This window comes from Mytilus edulis, chromosome 10, assembly GCF_963676685.1.
Source record: "Mytilus edulis chromosome 10, xbMytEdul2.2, whole genome shotgun sequence".
NCBI lineage: Eukaryota > Metazoa > Mollusca > Bivalvia > Mytilida > Mytilidae > Mytilus > Mytilus edulis.
In genome coordinates this window covers 3,246,400-3,268,487 of record NC_092353.1, presented here as the reverse complement: position 1 = coordinate 3,268,487, position 22,088 = coordinate 3,246,400, and the positions used below count along the sequence as shown (strand labels likewise).

At 32.4% G+C, this 22,088-nt stretch overlaps 3 protein-coding genes across 6 annotated transcripts in view; 2 read left to right on the top strand and 1 right to left on the bottom strand.

Annotated features, from left to right (window-relative positions):
- LOC139493161 (intermembrane lipid transfer protein VPS13A-like) overlaps positions 1-392 on the bottom strand; it is a 148,245-nt gene extending 147,853 nt beyond the window's left edge. The window contains exon 1 of the mRNA XM_071281335.1: positions 283-392. The gene's annotated coding sequence lies outside the window, so the exon portion shown is untranslated. The remainder of the gene's footprint in view (positions 1-282) is intronic.
- Positions 298-16,513, top strand: LOC139493164 (citramalyl-CoA lyase, mitochondrial-like). 4 transcript variants are annotated; one of them, XM_071281343.1, is made up of 9 exons: positions 298-430; positions 2,603-2,882; positions 3,398-3,586; positions 5,253-5,451; positions 5,969-6,082; positions 7,112-7,290; positions 12,865-14,943; positions 15,011-15,509; positions 16,129-16,513. In XM_071281343.1, exons 2-7 carry the CDS (start codon positions 2,604-2,606, stop codon positions 12,958-12,960), a joined length of 1,056 nt encoding a protein of 351 aa, XP_071137444.1. In that variant the 5' UTR covers positions 298-430; position 2,603; the 3' UTR covers positions 12,961-14,943; positions 15,011-15,509; positions 16,129-16,513. The 4 variants fall into 4 exon arrangements, with proteins under 4 accessions (XP_071137444.1, XP_071137442.1, XP_071137445.1 ...); XM_071281341.1 differs by having other exon boundaries at positions 15,011-15,708; positions 16,342-16,513; XM_071281344.1 differs by lacking the exon at positions 298-430 and adding an exon at positions 832-1,017.
- Positions 14,506-22,088, top strand: part of LOC139493162 (protein TFG-like) — a 195,476-nt gene continuing 187,893 nt past the window's right edge. The window contains exon 1 of the mRNA XM_071281337.1: positions 14,506-14,518. The gene's annotated coding sequence lies outside the window, so the exon portion shown is untranslated. The remainder of the gene's footprint in view (positions 14,519-22,088) is intronic.

Here is a 22,088-nt window from a genome sequence, read left to right as displayed (position 1 = left end):
GGGGTCTGGTACTTGGAATCCCCCCTTTTTTGACAATCAATACTTTAGAATGGGAACACATGCCAATGGTTTGAACCCCCTTTTATAAATTGTTGAATCCATCCCTCTCCCTGAGCATGTAGATGAATATGTAGCGACCATGAGACCAGTCCAGTGAGTCTGTACTGTCCCTGGATAGTCTGGAAATCAAATAGGCATTTATAATGATTTTATAGATTATGCTAAATGAGCCAAAACATATGGAGATTTTTAAATGATAACATAACCCTTTTATACTGTTACCTGCATTAACCTAAACGTAGATAAAGTGCATCTTTTCACAACACACAAAACGAAACCACACAATCATCTGCTAAATTTGGCAAACGTCACGTGATAAATCGGAAACCAAGTTACGCCACCTATTGATTTTTTGCTGCAAGTGTGCAAGGTAAAGTCAAGTTAATATTGCTTTTATCCCATTATGGAACGATGCATCGCGTACATTACTAAGACTATAAGACCATATTTATACTAAATTTGGGAATTTTCAATTCTAAAGATATGCCATCGTATAAACAAGGGAAGTTTGCACATAACAGATATGGAATGCAAAAATTAGGGGAGACAACCACGTAAACAAATGCACGTGTTCGATTGTAAACATGCATATCAAATATTTGGTTACATCCATGACATGTTTTAAAATATCAATGTTTACTTTTATTCCGTATGCAATTATTTTTTTAGTCATATATTAGAACATTAAAATGTAAAGTGGGGTATTTACATATGGAAATTTTGTGTTTAATTATAAAACTGGCCTTCTGCCAGAAAAAATAATGATAAAGTAATGTACTTAAAACGAAAGTAGGCACATATTTTTGTTTACTTATTTGACAAATTGAGATTGCATAATCCAAAAGTAATTATCTATGACGATTTTATCAAGCTAATGTCAAAATAAAATAAACCTGTCATATCAGAAGAGGCAGTGTTGGTGTGACCAATCTTGCGGGATGGAACAGCCAAATAAACGTATTTACACTTTTGGTATTTAGCTGAATTGCGCCTCAGAATAACCTTTTGACGTCAACCAACAATCTCTTTTTAATTATGACGTCAATTGTTTTGAATTGTTATGTCAAAGTTTACGGGAACCTGTGTGATTTTACGTAATGGCAAACAAATTTGCATACAAGTGTAGATAAGTCTATTGGCATTTGTACGCTATGTGTATGCTTTTCATACATATGGATTTTGACCTTATTTCTTGCTTCTTAAATTAATGTATTACTATAAACTGAAGCTTTTATTGTCGAGCCTTCGACTTTAGTCGAAAAAGCGAGACTAAGCGATCCTACATTCTGTCTTCGTCGGCGGCGGCGGCAGCGTCCATAAATATTCACTCTGTGGTTAAAGATTTTGAAATTTTAATAACTTTCTTAAACTATACTGGATTTCTACCAAACTTGGACAGAAGCTTGTTTATGATCATAAGATAGTATCACTAATACCACTTAAGAAAGGTTGGGATTGATTTTGTGGGTTAAGGTCTCAATAGTTTAGAAATTAGGGGCCAAAAAAGGGGCCCAAAATAAGCATTTTTGTAGTTTTCAAAAAAACTTGTTTTTAAGTGTATGAATCTCTCTGAATTTGTACCACAAGTTTCCATACCATGAAGGGATGGTTAGTTTTGACTTTGGTGGGTTATGGCTCAAAATGTTTTTGAATTAGGGGCAAAAAAAGGGAAAAACTAGGTTTTTCTGGTCAATGGACAATTAAGACAATTTAAAAGCAGTGTAAGGGAGGTAATTCAGAAACATTTAACAAAAAATGTTAGGTATGTTCAGATTTACCTCCCTTATGCTAAATTGTAAATTATATATAATAAAATGTCAGGTTTTGGAATAATTGCAAAAAAAAGGGGGTGGTAGTAGTTTTCAATTATCTTTTTCCCAAATTTTTGAAAAGTTTGAAGAAGAAATCTTTAATTGCACAATATTCTGCAATAGATTTGTTAGATACAAAACTTAATTCATATAGTTTGGGGTGGGGGTTGAACTGCTGCAAGATTTGGTTATTCGACATTGATTTTTACATATATATATATCCATATGGTTCAATCAATTTTTCCCAAATTAAGTTAAGAGGGGGGGGGGGGGGGGGGGGGGGGTCAGTGAAAAAACTATGTGAATTAAGTCTTTTATCCTTCATTGAACTTTTGATGTCGTCCCTAAGTTGTGTGTCAGAAACCCATTTTATGTCAAAAATTTCATCACAATCCAAATTCAGAGCTGTATCAATCTTGAATGCTGTTTCTATACTTGCCCCAATTGTTCATGGTTCGACCTCTGCGGTTGTATAAAGCTGCGCCCTGCTGAGCACCTGGTTTATTTATTTTTTTAAATAATTTTTAATATTTATTAGAAATTATGAAGTTGGTTTTCCTGTTCATGTGTTGTTATTTTTTTTTTCGTTTTGCCTGCTTAAACTGTTTTTCAGAGTGAGAATTTTGGCTTTGAACAGATGTTTTATTAGATTCTACATGTACTCCTATGACATGATGTTCCAGCCACAATATAACAAATTTGTAGTGTACATAATGATATTTTTTTTCCAGAATGAAAATCCTCCTAGCCCTTCACCGACACTGCTATAAAGATGTAATTTTACCAACGCTGAAGAGAGGTGTATTAAACAGAATTCAGAAAACCAAGTTATCATGTACACCTGCATGCTCATATTCCAGTTTAGGGAATAATAATAAGAAAAAATATATCCCACGCAGATCTGTACTGTATGTCCCTGGCAATGATGAGAGGAAAATCCAGAAAGTTGTCTCCCTTGATGTTGATTGTGTTGTTTTAGACTGTGAAGATGGAGTAGCGGCCAACAGGAAGGTACATGCAATATGCTAATTAGATCAGGGAGTCATGGTATCAATCACAGAACATTATTAACTAGAATATACATCATATAAATGAAACAACTAAAAAGAATTAAGATGTGTATGATTGCTGATGAGTTTAACTCTCTAACTCTCTACCAATAACTATGTATGGTGTACATTTGTGTATAATATGTACCCCCCTATAACTCCCCTGCTGCATCTTGAAAAGAATACCATTACCAATTGTCTTAGATCTAATGACCATCTGTTAATTTCAGTCTGAAGCTATGAATACCATGAATACTATTGCCAGTTGCCTTGCTAATTTCAGTCTGAAGCCAGGAATACTATTGCCAGTTGCTTGGGAACTCATCTACATATGTTAATTTCAGTCTGAAGCTAGGAATACTATTGCCAGTTGCCTGGTAACTAATGTACATATGTTAATTTCAGTCGGACAAATGTCTGAACTAAGGAATACTATTGCCAGTTGCCTGGGAACTAATGAACATCTGTTAATTTCAGTCTGAAGCTAGGAATACCATTGCCAGTTGCCTGGGGTCGTTGGCAGGATGTAAGGCAGACATTACAGTCAGGGTAAATCCAGTCAGTAGTGGTTTGATGGAGGAAGATTTGAAAGTGGTGTTTAAATCAGAACATCCACCCAAAACCTTGATGTTACCAAAGGTTGACACACCAGAAGAAATAGAAAGAGTTTGTATAATTGATGTTTTTGCTTGTATCACTGTATTAGTTTCAGTCGACATACATTGTACATGCCATTTTGAAATATTGACTTATCACAAATAGATTCTGATTGGTTGCTTTATGATGTGGCTGAGTAACAGCAACAGCTATTGGCTTCAATGAAATAAAGAACTACAGACTTTTCTTGTCTCAGGATAAGACATCAAATGCTGGAAATGTAACTATGTGTATTACAGTTCCAATCAACTATCACTAATTCATGTTCATTTTACTAGGGAGATTGACCTAGAAATTTTACAGTACTAAGTGGCAAGTTTTGGAGTATAACACAAAATTTTGTCTTAATTTTGTACTTATCGGCCTAATAATTTAAAGAATTATATATCAGAAAATCATTTCTTAAGTGGCACCCTCATCAAATGAGTGGAAATGAATTCTTAACTTGTTTACTTTTTTTTTCTATTTCTCTCCGCTTCTTTAGTACCAAATTTCTGGTGGCGATGATACACAGTGATATTGCACACTGAAATTCAATATTGAAATATCAATTATTTATGCATGTTTACTTGCTTTGATTATCTGCAATATGTACCATTTGTTTTGCTATTCAACCATATTTCCTATGCAATTTTACAAAAATGCACTATCTGTATTTCATAACCTCCACCAATATAGGCCCACCTCCAGAGTGGTGTCTATTTGTAAATGTGATCAACAAGTAAAAGTCAACAAATTTTTAAAAAGCATTGGTGTATAACACACACTCTTATATATAAAGTAAAACCAATTGATATCAATCAATATTTAAAAATACCACATTTCAAATACTAAATAAACAACTACATGCACACATATTACCTTAAATGAGGATAGAGCGAAGCAGTCCTGAGCTTTTTAATAAGGCCAAACTTGTTATAATTTAATTTATTCAACCTTAATGAGGAACATTAAATTTTCATATGACAGATAATTTTGTGAGTAAGTTCCTGTATCTTATATCTAATTTAACTTAGTAAATTGATAATTTGTTTTAAAAGTCATAAAAGCGACATTAACAATATACATGATATAAATTGTGTATTATATATAAAACCTGTTACATGTTCCAGTCGCTAGTAATAAATAATAACAGATATATACATGATATATATTTGTCACCAATACATACAAACAAGTTTAAAGCTTCACTCTTCTGCTAAACTATTAACTTTTACAATGTTTTATATCACATTTTAATGATCTTTGTACAATGTTATAGGAAATGTCAAAGACTCCCAGAATATTTCTATCATTTAATATGGGAATTCATGACTTTTTGCTTAACACAGCTGAGCAAGATTGAAAGCATGAAGTTTTTTGGTGCATTAGTTGGAGACGACTATAAAATTTGGTACTCTTGAGCAGTTATGCTTTATTAGTTGGGGACAACTATAAAATTTGGTACTCTTGACTCTTGAGCAGTTATGCTTTCATAGTACAATGTAACGAGTGAATACTTCATTGAAATAGGAATAAAGCAAAAGAAATTACAAAAATTTAAACCTGAAGCAGAAAACATTTCTCATCAAACTTGAACTTATAATGTAAATAACTCAATGAATAACATGAAGTGATGCAAAATCATAACTATGAAAATAATAATCTTATTTATATGGCTTTTTTCTTTTAAAAGTTTACCAAGAGAATTAAGGATATTCTGTCAGACAAACAGAAGGCTGAGAAGTTTAGTTTGATAACGATGGTAGAAAGTGCTGTGGGTCTAATGAACCTAAAGGATGTTATTCTCCAGGCTTCGTCGCTCGCTAGGTCAGAGAAGCTGTTTACCTTAGAAGGTGTAGTGTTTGGATCTGATGATTTCTGTGCTGATATTGGTAAGGCTTTAACTTTTGTTGTTGGATTGCAGTATCTGACCCCATATCTCTGTTCTATATCTATGTAATGTATAATGTACATGTGATCTAAGAAGTTATATTTTGTATTGGAGATAGGTGAACTCTTTAAAATGTTGTTTTGCTTCGTATTGTAGCACACAATAGCATCTGTATATCGTTCTTTATTTAGAAGTCTAAAAACATCCTTCATTCCCCAAATTACCAATGTATGTAAAAACGGTATCATATACACTAATTACTCAATGTGAGTACTTATTAACAAATTGTTTGAACAGGTATACTTCAGCTATAGCTAAGGCTAAACCAATAATGCTTTACTTTTACAAAATGTAACTTGGATGGAGAGTTGTCTGGTTGGCACTCATACATCATCTTCTTATATCTATATCATGCTGTTTCATACCAAAAAGGTTATATTTATATGGTACATAACTCCTAACAGTCTTCATATTAATTCCGACTGAAATAAACTAATACATTTAAAATATTTGTTCAGGTGCTACACGAACTAATGATGCAAAAGAACTGTTATACGCACGTCAGAAGATAATCACATGTGCTAAGGCATACAGACTACAAGCCATTGATCTTGTCTACATAGATTATAAAGGTAAATAGATTCCCTGTTAAAGTGGACACATTTGGAAAATATACATACTGTCATTGACTGTTTTTCCTCTATCTGTCTTTTGGTCAGTCCGTAGCCTCATCAATATTTTTCGTCACATCGATATGTATCTTTCTCACAAACTACAATACAAGGATTTCTGAAATAAGGTTTCAGGGTTTGTATGAGTTATTGTAAATTCAGAAATTATTGCGTGTATTTATTATTACGATTTAGACTAAAATGCAATTTTCATTTTTGCAATATTCAGAAAAATCCGTTTTTAAAAATTTAAAATGCAAGTTTTAATTAGTGTGATGATAACCATGTCACATTTTTTCGAAATAGTAAAAACATTGCAATAATTTGTGAATTTACAGTAACTATACCATATGATGCATTTTCAGATTCATCACTTAACAACTTCTTGTTTACCTTATACTTTTAGAGGGCAGGGGTATCAAAAGTGAGCAGTAGCTCACAGATTCACTTGTTTATTTTGTAATTTAAATACATCCTGTACAATATAAATTCACATTTTTTACAAATTCTAAAACAAGCAACATGTGCTTATATTGATCTCTCTCCTTTTTATGTTTATTTTGGCCTCTTATACAACAAACCTTTAAATAAGTGAATTTTTCATTTCAAAATGTTAAAAACTTTTACTTTGATCTATTTAATTTCCTGTTGAACAAATGTTGAATAAGACTAGAAATTTCAACTAAAATAAAGTTTCTCTCATGAATGCCCTATATATATAGCTATTTTTGTGCAGTCTGTCCTGACTTAAAATGTATAGTCTTTTAGTATGTCTTTCAATATTTTCAATTGGTTAAATATGCCACTTTGTGACTTAAATAAAACTGATAGAATAGTTAACTCTTCCTCATGTTTTCCTTTAACATGTTTAATACAATTATTTTAGTTGTACCAACTTAATAAATGATCCATATCCCCTTGTTTGCATTGCTTAACACATAACAACGATTTATTTCTAGAGAAGCATTAACTGTTAAAGCTGTAATTTAGATTTAGCTGGGTTCCAGCAGCAAGCAGAACAAGGAGCTAGGATGGGATTTACAGGGAAGCAGGTGATACATCCAGGTCAGATCCCTATCGTCAATGCTGCTTTCTCTCCTTCAAAGGAGAGAGTACAGTGGGCCACAGAAATGATCCAAGCTTTTGATGAGTATCAAAAATCTGGACAGGTGAGATTTTATTGGATGTCAGTGTCTTACAAGCATTGAATCTGTTTATCTTAAGAGTTAATTTTCAACAATTGTAATCCCTATACAATAGCTAAATCACTTACTATAACTGAATATAGGAGTACATTATAAAAATTAAAGTAGTTAAATTATATAGTCAGTGGCGTAGCTAGGTCATTTTTACGTGTACGCCCGAACATTGACAAGGGATCGGAGGACCCAAAACAGGTCCATGTTAAAGAATTGCTGGTAGTGGGTTAGAGTTAGCATGGTTAGGGAGCTAAATCGCCAGAAGCCAACGAGTTATCGAGAATGAATACCATTCCTGTTATTAAAAACTCCTCAGTCATTTGTCAGTAGCAACATACTTAGATTCTAAATGGTTTAGTAGTTATGTTAAATTATTCGTTTTGTTAATTTGAAATACAATGGTAATTGGATTAAGATAAAATGTCAAAACCAGTAACTTAAAATATATGATTTAAAAGAGCCGTGGGGTAAAGCACACGACCAAAAAATAAATGTGTCCAAATTTCGTATAAAATGAACATGTAATAACAAATCTTCAGCTATGTCATGTATGTTCAGGTGCAATACTAGATATCGTAAATTCTGTGGTACCCTGGTTCCCGTTTGGGATATTCCCGCAAAAAGTGAATCCATTTATCAGTCCATTACTAAATGCGCGTCTGTCGTATATACTTAATTTAGTCCTGGTATCTATGATGAGTTTATTTACATGATTTAAAAAAAAATCGAACATTTTCTTTAGATAATTTTTCTTGATCTGGAATATTAGTTTCAGCCCAAGTTTCGTGACAAACTTTGAAGGTTTATGCATTTTTAATTGGAAAATGACGCAGTCATTGTTCCATAACTGCCGACCTGATTTCTCTGCCTACCGCGCTTGATTTCGTATTTACTAATTTCAATACAAACTGGAATGTGCATGTGTTCCTTATCATTATGCATGAGCATTGTGTAGTAATCAGCCAGGAACCAGTTTACAAACTAACTGGTTTCTGTTTATATTCCACTACAGTCGAACAAAGTGTTGTAGTTTGACAGGAACCAGTCCAGAATTTTGTAAACTACAAAACGTAATCGGTTATTATCATTCCGTTTTGGTGTTTCATACCGACTTATATGGTTTGAATAAGCTTAAGACCCTTCAAACATTAATGTGATAGGTATATTAAAGACTGTTTTACAAAAGGATGAAACTGTTTTGCTTTAAAAGTCGTACTATAGTGATATATGTTATGTACGGATTTCCACTCTCACCGGTTAATTTCTTCTTTTACACGTGCTTTTGAAACTTCCTGTTTAAACAGAATACAGAATTAAACATCGCAAGTTTTAAAATTGTTTTTTGAGTGAATTAAACTTATTTTAACAATCACGAAGCGTTCGGGAATCATTTCAAGCAGTTTCTTCTTCTCTTTGATGATGGAAAATAGGTTTTCTCAAGAAAATACCGCAAACGATCGCAGAGGAATTGAAACGTACAAGTCAAGTCGGCACCTGGTTAAATTGGCTTCAAGTCAAATCGGCACCTATTTGACGGCAATTCGGCTTCCAATAATATTTATTATAATATTTTCTATTCAATTAATTAATAACTGTTACCAAGTACATAGTGAATATTAGGTAAACAACGAAACCAAAGTGAATATGTTGTTGTGTATAAAAGTAAACAACGAAGCTATTGTTTTAACCATTAGACAATTATTAAAATTAAATGGAAAACTATGAGTCCCTTTCAATAAATCAAACTTTCATGCCAAATAATTAGCAAATTTAAGGTGGTTTTTTTTTCAGTAATGTTTAAACAGCATTAAACAAACAATCCTGTAAAAGACTCAACTGGTTAAATAATGCATAAAAATATCCAATATCTCATGTATTAGTCCAAATAATAATGACGTCTGACAAGGCTATTTTATTTTTTTCTGGGACGCCTTCCTAAGACGTTCGTAGGAAGGCTTCCTAAGAAGGCGTCCCAGAAAAAAATTAACATAGCCTTGTGGTCATAGGAAGGTGTCCCAGAATAAAATTTAAAAAGCCTTGCCAGACGTAATAATTATTTTGACTACTCATATATATCATTAAAAATACACCAAAAAATTCATGTAGTTGAGAAAAATAAATACACACAAAATGTACATGAACATCCAAAAAAGTGAAAGTTAGTATTAACTCTTTTTGCTTTAAAAATTTACAACTGCATTTAAGTTATTGAATGCTTTTTTTTTGTAAATTCATTGAGGTGTAAAAGCGTTGACCGAAGTACTTTTTGTATGAAGCGCGTAAGCGTAAGCGCTACATTCTAAAAATGTGCAAACGGTCAATGCTTTTGCAACCCTATGAGGTTACAAAAAGAAACATTCAATACTTATAATTACTTTTTTTAGCTAGGATCATGAAAACACGAATTTTATAACTTTTTTATTCAATTCATCTGTGCACTTTATTGTGGGACCACGTGTTATCATGAATGAAAAGTTTTATTGAGTGATGCAATTGCTTGAGGAATAACATGTGATGTGCAGTTAGTATTATAATGAAACATATATCAAATGTAATTATAACAAAATACATTACGTTGTAAGAGTTATCTCCCCAAACACTGTTTTTCTTGTGGCCACCTCTCCTTCGTAACCGTAAAAGATTTTATTTTACCAAATTGCTCGTTACATATTAAGGATAAGAATATTCGTTTGAACCATAGCTCTATGGGGACTCCATATGAGAGTTATTCCCCCTTTTTCATTTGATTCAAGCGATATGCATTTTCAACTGGTAAACCATAACTGATAGAGACCTAGGGTCTTCATGAGGTCATTGGTACTTAAAATGAAAATGAGGTCAATGTCAAAGGTCAAGGTCATATTATAAATTTTGATTTTGGCTTATTTTCACTTCTTTTCAAATACCTTATGACATTTTGACAAATAATTTTACATGTCCTTACTTGTATATTTTGGTTGAAAGGCTGCGCATACAATAAAAGGGAGTTTTTGTCCATCTTACATTTAAAATTACGCGTCAAGTGGTAGTACTCATTAACCAAACATATTAAAGACCTAGGATATTTTGATTCAAGGTCCATGGTTTGTGACCTTGAAATTGAGGTCAAGGTCATAGGTTAATAGGACGTCATAAAGCCATAAGAAACTAACATTTTAAACTGATTTTTCATATTTCAATATAAAAATAGATCTTTTCTAGTGGAAAGACTTCAATTGTTCTCTGAACAATTTGTTTTTAATTTACTTCATATTTTGTGGGAGAAGGGGGTTCAGACTATGTGGTATCAGGTCTGTTTGCGCCCATTACACTTTCGCACCTCGCACGTTCACACCCAAGGTCCGTTCGCACTCTACTCATTCGCGCCCAATTTTAATTCAAATTCAAGTTGAATAATTGGAAAATCATTATTGTTGTTTTAAATTGCTTTGGTGTAAATACTGAATGTATTTATAGCTTGGTATGAGTAAAACATTGAAGATTTTAAAGGAAAACACAAAAGATAATTGTTTTTAAGCCCTTTGATCTGAAACAATAAAATATAGGAACCAAAATATAGCAATCCACTATTATAACCAAAACATGATAAAATTAAACACACAGAAAAAAAATTAGTCAGAATCTCACTTCATTATGAAAGAGGTCAATGAAACAAAGTATAGCAATACACTGACCAAAACATGATTAAGAGTTATTCAACGCTAAATAAAACGTTGACAAAATACCACTTTATTTAGAAAGGATTATTATTATCTTTAACAATACGCTATCCAAAACATGATTAAGATTTATTCAACACAAAAAAAAAAATGCTGTCTCACTTTATTTTGAGACAATGACAACAATTATACTTATAAGAAAACACTTGCTTACAGAGTTATTAAACACAAAACCAATTAAGATTAGTTACGAACATGTAGGGTGTGAAAGTGAAAGGGGGCGAACATGAGTTGGCGCAAACCTGAATGGGCGCGAACGGACCCGGATTCAGCCTATGTACCAGTGAGAAATATAGAAGCCTTTCTACGGTATTTATTTGTACAATTCAGGTAGTCTTGACCTATTCATTTGTCTTAAAAAAAAACCAGCCAGTTGGCACCTTCACTTCACACACACACATATACGAATATCAATTATATGCTTACGAGACATGTTGCATTGTTAAACTAATTACGGTATGTGAAAATCAAGACTTGCATAAAAACTATCCCAATATTAGAGACAGTGGCGTCATTTTTCTTCAGAGCTTTCAGCTCTTTGATTTTTTTAAAAAGCCATACAGTCTGTCAGTATAATATTGAAAAATGAATAAACAAATTCACTTTCAAAACTTTGCTTTAAACCAAAATATTAAAGAATGCTTGCATTCTGCTTAATTTTCATTTAATTCGATTTGACAAAGAATTTGTTGTGTAAAAAATGTTAACCCCAGACTATAACTATTAGTACCTGTTATTTTTTTCCTGTAAAATACGGGAAAATTAACTGCATAAACAATATTATGCTCTCAGTCAGTTTACTCATTTGACCACAAACAGTTTCTGTTCAACTTCTGTAAAATTTCAAAAAGGTTTGGCAAAGTTATTGTTATTTAAAAAAAAAGTTTAACATACTGCACCTAAATATTGACACTGCCGACGAAATTAAGGATTGCTTTATATGTCTTGCTTTGGCGTCATAAATATGTCACAGGCTCGACAAAAGTGTAAACCACAAAACGAATCTCTAAAGATGATGAAGTGTTTTAAACAAAAGGGAAATGAGTATAGAACTCACAGTATATGTTCAGACTTGACAGAAAATAAACGAATATATAATATGATACCATTTGGCTGAAAAGTTAATTTGATCCGCAATTACAAGCTAATGAAGAAAGAATTATAAAGCTGGTGTGCTTCTTACAAGTTCTTTTTATTTTCTTTTGATTATTTTTTTTTTATCAAAATTCAAGTGTACGCCCAGGCGTTTTGACGTAAACGTAGCTACGCGCATGATAGTGTGTGATTAATAGTAATTTGGGTTTATTTTTGTTTGTTATCAGGTCTGATAAATATATAAATACCTTATATATTTTCATTATATGATTCCATTTATCTAATCATGCTAAAAGCAGGGATATCTTGCAAATATTTAAGAATTTATTACCTATGTTAAAACCCTCCTGGAAGAATTGTTGCTCACATATATAATGTAAGAATGAATGGGCATACATTGTCATATATTAAAATATAATTAGCTGACTAATATATTTTATATGAAGGGGGTCTCATTGGGGGGTTCCGATCCCGGATCCCGCTTACTGTTTTGTCAGATTCCCGTATCCCGCTTACACTATGTACGTAAGCAATTCTCATTATTTTTGTCATTTCCCGGGTCCCGCTGGACCTCATTTCCCGTTTTCACGACACAATTATTTGACTTTCACGTGTCACGCTTACAAAAAACGGCAATCCCGCGTCACGCTTAGACCCCAATGAGACCCACTATGAAAGGAAGGTTTGTTGTTGATATATATGACTTATTGAATCATTGCAAATATTTTAGGGAGCCTTTGTTTTTGATGGAAAGATGATTGATATGCCTCTGGTGTTACAGGCCAGAAATATTGTCAGCATGGCTCAAGCAGTATCAATCACATGATTACAGATCACCTGAATACAGACCATGTGATTCTAGTCACATTTGAAGAAAGATTTTATTGATATCACATATTAGTGCTAAACCGAATACTGTTTGCAATCAATACTTATGACACCTGTCCATATGCTAACTCGGTGAATGTTTTCTATTAGTATTACTCTTTGTTAATAGATCGATAGACTTGTCACCATGTTTTACCATTTGACATTAAGAGCATGTTGGCATTTTACTATTATAATATATTATTTTTTTTGAAACAGGAATCAATCAACATAAAAGCTTTCAAAAGAACCCTGCACATCTTTAGAAATACATTCAATTTGAAGTGATATGCAACAAATGGAAATATATAATTCTGTACAGAATATTTCAGAAATTCTTGCTGAAATAGTAAATTTTTGTTGCATTTTTGAGCTGGGGGTATATAAAATTATCAATATTATGAATCTCTTAGCATAGAAAAAAACAAATAGTTAGGGCCAAAAATAAAATATTGTTTTTTTTCCCCTCCCCTGACGGACCCAGTAAAATCACAGCGACTCGAAAAATTTTATTGGCCGTTCTTGTCCAGAATTTTTTTTTGCTATGTTGGTTTTTGGTGATATCTTTCCAATGCTGTAGTACACGTGTATTGTTTTTTTGTCATACCTTTCCGATGCTGTAGTCAACAAGCGTTTTAAATCAAGGCATTTTTGCATTGAAGCACTATATGATTCGAAATCAAGGAAAACAAATTAAACATAATGCCTTGCCACACGATTTGTGTTGTGTGCAGCATGGGTGATATTTGAAAATAAAAAATCTGAAGCATCTTTCAACCCACTGAGTGCACCTTGATTGGCTTTGTCTTTAACCTCTGTTCCTGTTTAAAGGATAAAATCTTTGAGTAAATATGGTCTGAATCGTGCTTTGAAATCAATCTACTTTGCCAGTCTTAGAACAGGTTGGGCACAAGTCAGAAAATGTTGGATACGTGTATTTCATTGCTTTTATTTTTCAATTTTTGGCATGAAATTTACAAAAAGGCACCTTTTACGTTATAACTGCATCAGTTGAATTTGTTATTCTCAAAGTATTCTAGGAACAACAAAACATGAATAAGTGAAGCCTTGTTTTTTCTAGAACTCGTAAAAGCATATAAATCTTTTGTTTAGGAATTAATTGACCAAGCTGCATGATCCAGGTGTAACTGAACATAACTGAATTATGTTCACTTCTATTGGAAATTTTTATTCATTGAATTTTAATTCCCAAGTGATTAACATATCTTTTTGTCATCTCATAATTGATGATCAACTTATGAATTGGTGAACACAGTAATTGTTTTGTTGTGAGTTATGCATCAAATTAGACTTGAAATAAGCTTGATTTTTAACTAATAAAACACTTACTATCATTAAACATTGTTATCACTTGTAGAATGTGTGCTTTTGTAGATTTCATACCATAAAATGAATAGGAAAAAAAGGAGGTCCCTGTATACTGTTTTTAACACCAGAAATTTGGGGTGTACACTAAATACAGGGAATACCCCACTTTTCTTGACTTATCTTATTTTGTAAAAATTCAATATAGAAAAATTATATCAAGAAATAATATAAAATAATTTGCCTACCTACCTACCCATACCCTGATAACTTCAGTCGGGGAGGGGAAACAAAGATATTTTTAATGTTGGCCTAGTAGGATAGTACCAATTAGGAATCTCACTGGATCTCTCATCTATGAATGAGCTCCCACAATTTTCATAATATCTTTATATAAATCCACATTTTATAAAATAAATATTTTGTACATTTTAGACATCTTTATGAATGGGCTGTTCTTAAAAGTCCTTTAGGATATTTTTTATCTTCATACGTTTAGGTTCTTTAATGGAGCTTCATATATTATAAATGCATAGACTTTAAAGTATCACTCTCTCCCCACACACACCTTATTATATAATGTTAAAACAATATAATTAAGAACTAATTCATGGGGGCTTGAAAATATTGTGAGTTTACCAAGGGTTGGCCCTTTATGACAAATACTTTACCCTGAGCAATAGCGAGGGGTAAAATTTCGGGATAAAGGGACATCCCGTGGTAAAATTACGATATATTCAAGCCCCCATGAATTATTTTGATTCTAATAGGACAAATATGGCAATTCTTTTGGATCGAAGCGCTCTAGGTGGAGGCAAATGATTGTCGTTCCCATAAATAAAGCCACTATAAATTGGCGTAAAAGAACAGAGCAAACTGAATTATTTACATGCTTACACTATTTACAATGACGTATTTAGATAGTTTTGGATGAATTAAATGATAATTTACTTATATGTCTTACATGTATTAAAAAAATGGCTTATACCACATTTAAGCATTTTGTTTACATTTCCTTATTGTGATGATTTTCTGTTTCACAGGTGTGTATTTTCCCGTAAAATGCTAATTATATTCTAAGGTCATTGTTCTATGATGTTGGGTACCTCATTCATAAAAAAGCATATGCCGTGGGAGTACGAACGGAACAGCCCTGGCAATATATTCATACTTTGATTTTCAGTCTGTTAGCTAATTGTCCGTCTGTCTGTCTGTCCTGCTAAAGTTTTTGGTCAAGGTAGTTTTTGATGAAGTCAGAAGTCCTGTCAACTTGAAACTTGATACACATGTTCCCTGTGATATGATTGTTCTAATTTTAATGCCAAATTAAGAGTTTTGACATCAATTTCACGGTCCACTGGACATAGAAAATGTTGTGTGAGTGGGACATCAATGTACTACGGACACATTTTTGTTATTTGTGTATATATGATTACTACATGTATATCCTTGCTATAATACTCCTGTTTTATACTGGTTATGGAATTATGAGTCTATGATTTGTAATGAGAAAGAAAGCATGATATACCTATTTATACTTTGGTTATGGTTTATAAGGAGAAAGTTTCTGCTTAACAAAATTGAAGCTGGACACAAGTCTGGTGATACTTAATATGTATATACTTTTGGTTTACTTTTATAGATTGTTATTTGGATAGTGAGTTGTCTCATTGGCACTCACACCACATCTTCCTATATCTATATTCAACACTTACTTCAACCCAGATTCCTAAAGTCCCAAAAAGATTTCACATGTTGAATCTGTGCACCTGCTATTTCCTTATATTTGTTAATTGTTTAGTATAGGCCATGCTTGTTTGTTTACCAACCATTGTGCACTACTCTGCAATTTGAGTATTTGGTCCCTATCTCTTTGTGATTCAATTTTTCTTATATAAGTACTAAGAAATTGTTAATGTAAGATGTATATAATTTAACAATGGAAATTGGAGTGTAGCATTCAATGTTTGGTCAGTCTTTAAGCAGAAATGCATTATTTCTAAAGATCATTTAGGGGTACTGTGTTTGAGTGACACAAAGGTAAAAGATGATTAAGAATTCTTGAGGAAACTGACCCCATTATGTAATGGTCATCGATAAAGCTCTGCTAATTACACACTATGTATTGTATGATTTTATATTTAAAGAGCTCATCTATGAATATGTAAATAAAGTTCTTAGATTTATTTGTTTGTTTATATATTTTCCTTGTGTGCATCTAAATTGTAAAACAACAAAAGTACAGAACTCTCAGAAAATTCAAAACAGAAAGTCTGTAACCAAATAGCAAAACTAAAAGTTCAAACAAACTAAACTAATAGGTATCAACTGTCATTCTCCTGACTTGGTTGTGAGGTGATTGTTGTGGTACTGTAATAATGTTGTAATATGTTTTACTGTTTATGTATCATTTTGTTCATTATTTACAAGTCTTTGACCATTCACTTACCGTTTATGTATCATTTTCGTCATTATTTACAAGTCTTTGACCATTCATATTTAAATGAAACTTTGTATCAATCACAACTATCCAAATGTTCCCTTTAACCGTATATATGACTCCAGAAGTCTGTTTTAAAAACTTTATTCTGCAATCTGGACAATGTGTTGTTCCTTGTCGTTTTATTTGTTTTTATATAAAAATGAGATCTGGTATGATTGCCACTGAGACAACTATCCACCACAGTTAAAATGAAGTGAAATTAAGCAATTATAGGCAACTGAAGGCCTTCACCCCATACTGTATAGTCAGATATAAGATGTTCAATGCAAACCAGAGTCAGGTTAATGTGAATATTGTGGTACTGTTATATTGTTGGTAATATGTGTTATTCATTTAATTCTCAATTTCCGTGGGTACAACATGGAAATGACAACGAATTATATATTACAAACAAATAGGATGTGCTTTGCTACCTTACACAACAATGTCAAATAAACACACTATCGTACCATTTACATTGAGACTACATACAGTTATTAAATTTTTTTGAACCATATTGTGTTATCTAATTCAATGGAATAGCTATGTTAAACATGACATTGAATACGATTCAATTCGTTCTCGATTTTACATACTTTAGTTTAGTTTATACATATTTTATTTGCTGAATTAAAGCAAAATGGATTAGACAAAATTAAATCATACTTATGAAGTCTTCTCCATAATACAATATAAAGTTACAATAATAGTATAATATAATGGACATGCATATAAAACAAACACTTTATACAATATAATACTAACTTTCATAGGTAAACAAAGAGGAGAGAAAGCAAAAAGAGAAAAAGAAAGTTTGAAAAATCGTACAATTAGTGTACCTTATGAACGAATTTTTACTAAGTCTTGCTAAAATCAAAGTGATGGATATCACCCATGGAAAGATTAGAAGAGTAGTTTGAATAATTTCATATCAAGGTATGGTGGGGAAAAATGAACATTTATAAAGCACTTTTACTGAAAATTGCATTAACAGCAGGTCTTTAGAAGGAAAAGTGTTTTTCCAGTATGAAGATAAAATGAGTTTAAATTATATAATAATGGTCTCTAGTCTTAATTCGAAAATTTTTATTTAAACTGCAGTTTATATCTTATCCAAACAATGTTGCCTGTTCTGAACATGTTTCAAAAAAACAAAAAATTGCAAATCAAAAATTCTTCTTGTAAATGTTACCAGCTATCCTTGAAAACAAAAAATCTAGACCAACAGCTAAGAACTTTAAAGTGTCAACAAGAATAATCTAAAAATGTTGTTTTGGGTCATTTTGTTAGTTGAAACATAGGTTAAATGACATTGCAAATAAAAAGTTGTAGAGTACTTTTTAAAATTTTAAAACTGTTTCAAGCCAATTCCTGATAAAAAAACAAATAAGTGAACTAATCTAAATTGTTGATTTATTACAGATGTCAGATTGGAAATTTATCAAGTAAATTATAGGCCTTACTTGAATACCTTTTATATCTTCATATTTATATTCATATTTCATATTTTTAAAGATCTTGTTAATCCGTTAATCATTTATCTTTCAGACATAATTTACAGAATCACTTTATGTAATATAGATCAAATGTGATAGGCAATAAATAAGTCTATCATCCTTATATATATCAATCATCTAATATATACATTTGTGTATTCAATTATGAGGTCAAATATTTGTATATTCAGATGTGTATTGGAGGGTCTGTATAGTTATGTGAGAGTGAGGTTGACAAGTTATGTGGTCAATTTGATTAATAGTTTAGGAGGTGGGGTATTGTAATTAAAGATCTACCTTGTCTCTGATTGTTTGGTGATAATGACAGTTGTCAATCATACTAGTATGATATCAATACCCAATTACATAATCAAAATGTTGTAAAAAAAACTGCACATCAACACACCTTAATGACATACATTCTTGAATGAACTGCTAGAAATATATACCCATATTTTTCAGTTTATGTGTGTATATTGTGCACATATATGTGAACTATATGGAACTATATTTCAGTGTGAATACATTTAGTAACAGTAGCTAACCTGTCGTGTTGTTAGGGAGGCCGGTGCCTAATAAGTTCTTATCTTTCCAAAAAAAGATATGCATGCCACTAGTGAATCCTTAGTGTTATGTGAGTTCCATCTTGTTTTTGATTGATTCGTGTTATAACTTTGTCTTGTTGTTTCTGAGTAGTGTTTTGGAAACTATGATATAAATTTTTGTCTATTTTACAGGTTGTACTTTGTAAATACAGCTGGTTCTCAAAACACGCCTCTTTTTGGGAGAGTTCCATCTTGTTTTTGATTGATTCGTGTTATAACTTTGTCTTGTTGTTTCTGGATAGTGTTTTGGAGACTATGATATTTTTTGGTCTATTTTACAGGTTGCACTTAGTAAATACAGCGGTTTCCCAAAACACGCCTCTTTTGTAGAGATCTTGAATATTGAGACATAACTTGGGAATGTTACAAGTAAATAAACATGTGCTTATTGTTTACATTGAAATCTGTGGTAATTCGAAGTAGGGGTAGTTATGAAAATTAGTGCTAGTTTAAACTCTGAGAAGTTCAGGGCATATAAACGTTGAAAATATGCCGCACAGCCCTATATTTTGACCTTTTAAAAAAATTGTGGTGCATATGAACTTTCAATTCTAGGATAAGATTTTTTTCAAAACTTCATAGTAAAAATGGTATAGTTTTAGCCGTAAAAGGAGTTCCTATGGGAAATTGCATTGTCAATATTTACACAAATGCAACCTACAGTAGCCATGTCTTTTTGTTGGTTTTATGTTGCTTCCTTGACATCGATATGTAAGTTATACAAGAACATACAAGAAGAATGTACAAAATAGGTTCTCTAAATTCAGGTTGTCTCTAACAATTGACTAATTTGTTAAACAAAATGTGACTTAATTATTTGATTTACCGCATGAAGTGATGTGCTCATCTTTTAAGTGTATACAATCATACCAACAAGTAAGGAGCTATTGCGTCCGATTTTGTAAGAGATAATTAAAATCTTTTTCGTCATTTTTATTCCTTATCGATCATTTTCCAAACTTTATCTGAATCGATTTTTACTTCTTGTACAAAATATGAGGTAATGTTATGTAAAATTAGTATGATATTTTGCATTGCTGCAAAATCAAAAATCAAAACGTTTGATAATGTATATTTATTGAATATATTTGTTACAGGACTACCAAAAACATACAATGGATTGAACATGTATTTGATTATCTCGGACGAGTTGATTTTCTACTTTTTGTCTTTGAAACGTTTATTGAGTTATTTCAAATAACTCAATAAATGTATCTTTAGATACGTGACATTTCTACCCTGTAGTTTAAAATGTTTGTTGAGCCGAGGGTTTTGATTTTCTACTGTGCCGGTTAGAACATTCATTTGAAGCTATTTCAGATGAGTTACATTTCTACCCTGTCATTTGAAATGTTTGTTGAGTTGAGGGTGTTGATTTTCTACTGTGCCGGTTAAAACATTCATTTGAAGCTATTTCAGATGAGTTATTTTTCTTCTCCGTCTTTTTGAACCATAACCTATCCTTCCAAGTTGTTTTCCAAATATTTGTCTAATCTGTTGACTTATGAACAAATACGCAAAAAAGTTGATCGAACATCCAATTTGTGAACTTACTGGCCTTATGTTGGCGAAGATATACCACCAAATTTCTGAATTGGCAAATTCTCCGCTGTATGCATACTTGATAAAGAAAAGAAGGTTTAAAAGTTCTGATGCAATAAAAACAATGCATATGATAACAACTGTAGTAGCTGATTTGAGGTACCTCGCTTTAGTTGACGACGAATCGCTCCAAGGAAGATTTTTCCTTAGACAGGTTAATTTACAGCATATGTATGTGGTACACGTGGTAACAACACACATAAAAACTATAAATATAGTATGGAATCCCTTTCTAAAATGAATATGGACATTGTCCACCGTGTCTGAATATGAATAGCAACACGTGTTACTTAATCGGCGCGAGTTTTTAGTCGTGGCAACTATTTCTGGAATCTGGAATAGATGCGATGTCAAAAATATGACCAATGTTGATCCTATGGAAAACTTCAATGTCATGATAATTTTCCCCTTTATCGGAAACATAATAACGATTACTTTTTGAGCGCATAGCGCAACAGTAAGCGCCGCTGAAATCATGTGGAAGGAGCTGGCTAGGGTATTTAAGGTTAAAATCATGTCGCACATCGTATATGGAAGGTTCCAATGTAGTACATTGTACTGGCCGCGCTCCATATCTTCTCCGTAAGAATGTATTCCAATTGCATCGGGAATTACCGTCAAGAGATTGGAGAGAGAATCTGATACTGCCAGTGCTGACAACAATATGGTAACGGGTGATCGGTTCTTCTCTTTAAGAAAAATACAGCAAACAAAGGTATTAACTAATGTTATTTCAATTGTAAACATCAGCTGAATATAATGCTAAACCGGTTCCGCCATGTAGATCCATTTCTTCCTGCATTCTAAATTGATATCAAACGAACAACTACCAGGTTTCCATGCAGCATTAACGTCGACTGAACTGAAGTGGGTGTTAAGTATCTGAAGACATTTTAGGTTAGGCAGGCGTAACACGTTTGTATCAATGATGTCCAAGGCATTTATTTCGGGATTGTCCTTATCTTTGCCATGCTTGCGAGGTTCAGGTTTAGCAAAATTTCTCTCCTGGTTAAATCTGAGATATCGCTTACAATCAAGTTTATCATATTGTAACGAATTGGTGAAATCTGATACGGAAAACGTGTCCCCTTTCTGTTCAATGACTGCTAACAGTGACTCTGTACAGTATTTGTCTACATAATACACGTTTAATTCTGTGAAATAAGGAATGGGTTTTGTATCTTCCCACCGAACCGAGATTTCATGAGTATTGTTAGACATGTGGCAGAATTTGCTTTCATTTCGACAACTGTCCTTTTGCAAGATGCTTTCTATATCAGACGATGATATTTCTATAAATCTTCCAACCTTCTGTTTTTCCATAAGATGATCCATACATCCCACTGTGAGTCGGAGAAAGAAAAACGAAAAATGTTCTGATTCAGTGAACCGAAACAAATGAATATCTTCGAATTGTGTTATTCGGTAAAATTTGCCATCTAAATTGAGTCCTGTTTTCACACTGCGGCAATCTAATACATTAGAACCATATGTTAGAAAAATCCTTGTTACTACCAAGAAAACAAAATAACGACCACCAACCATCTTTGTGAGTGGACATCAATAATCTGCAATT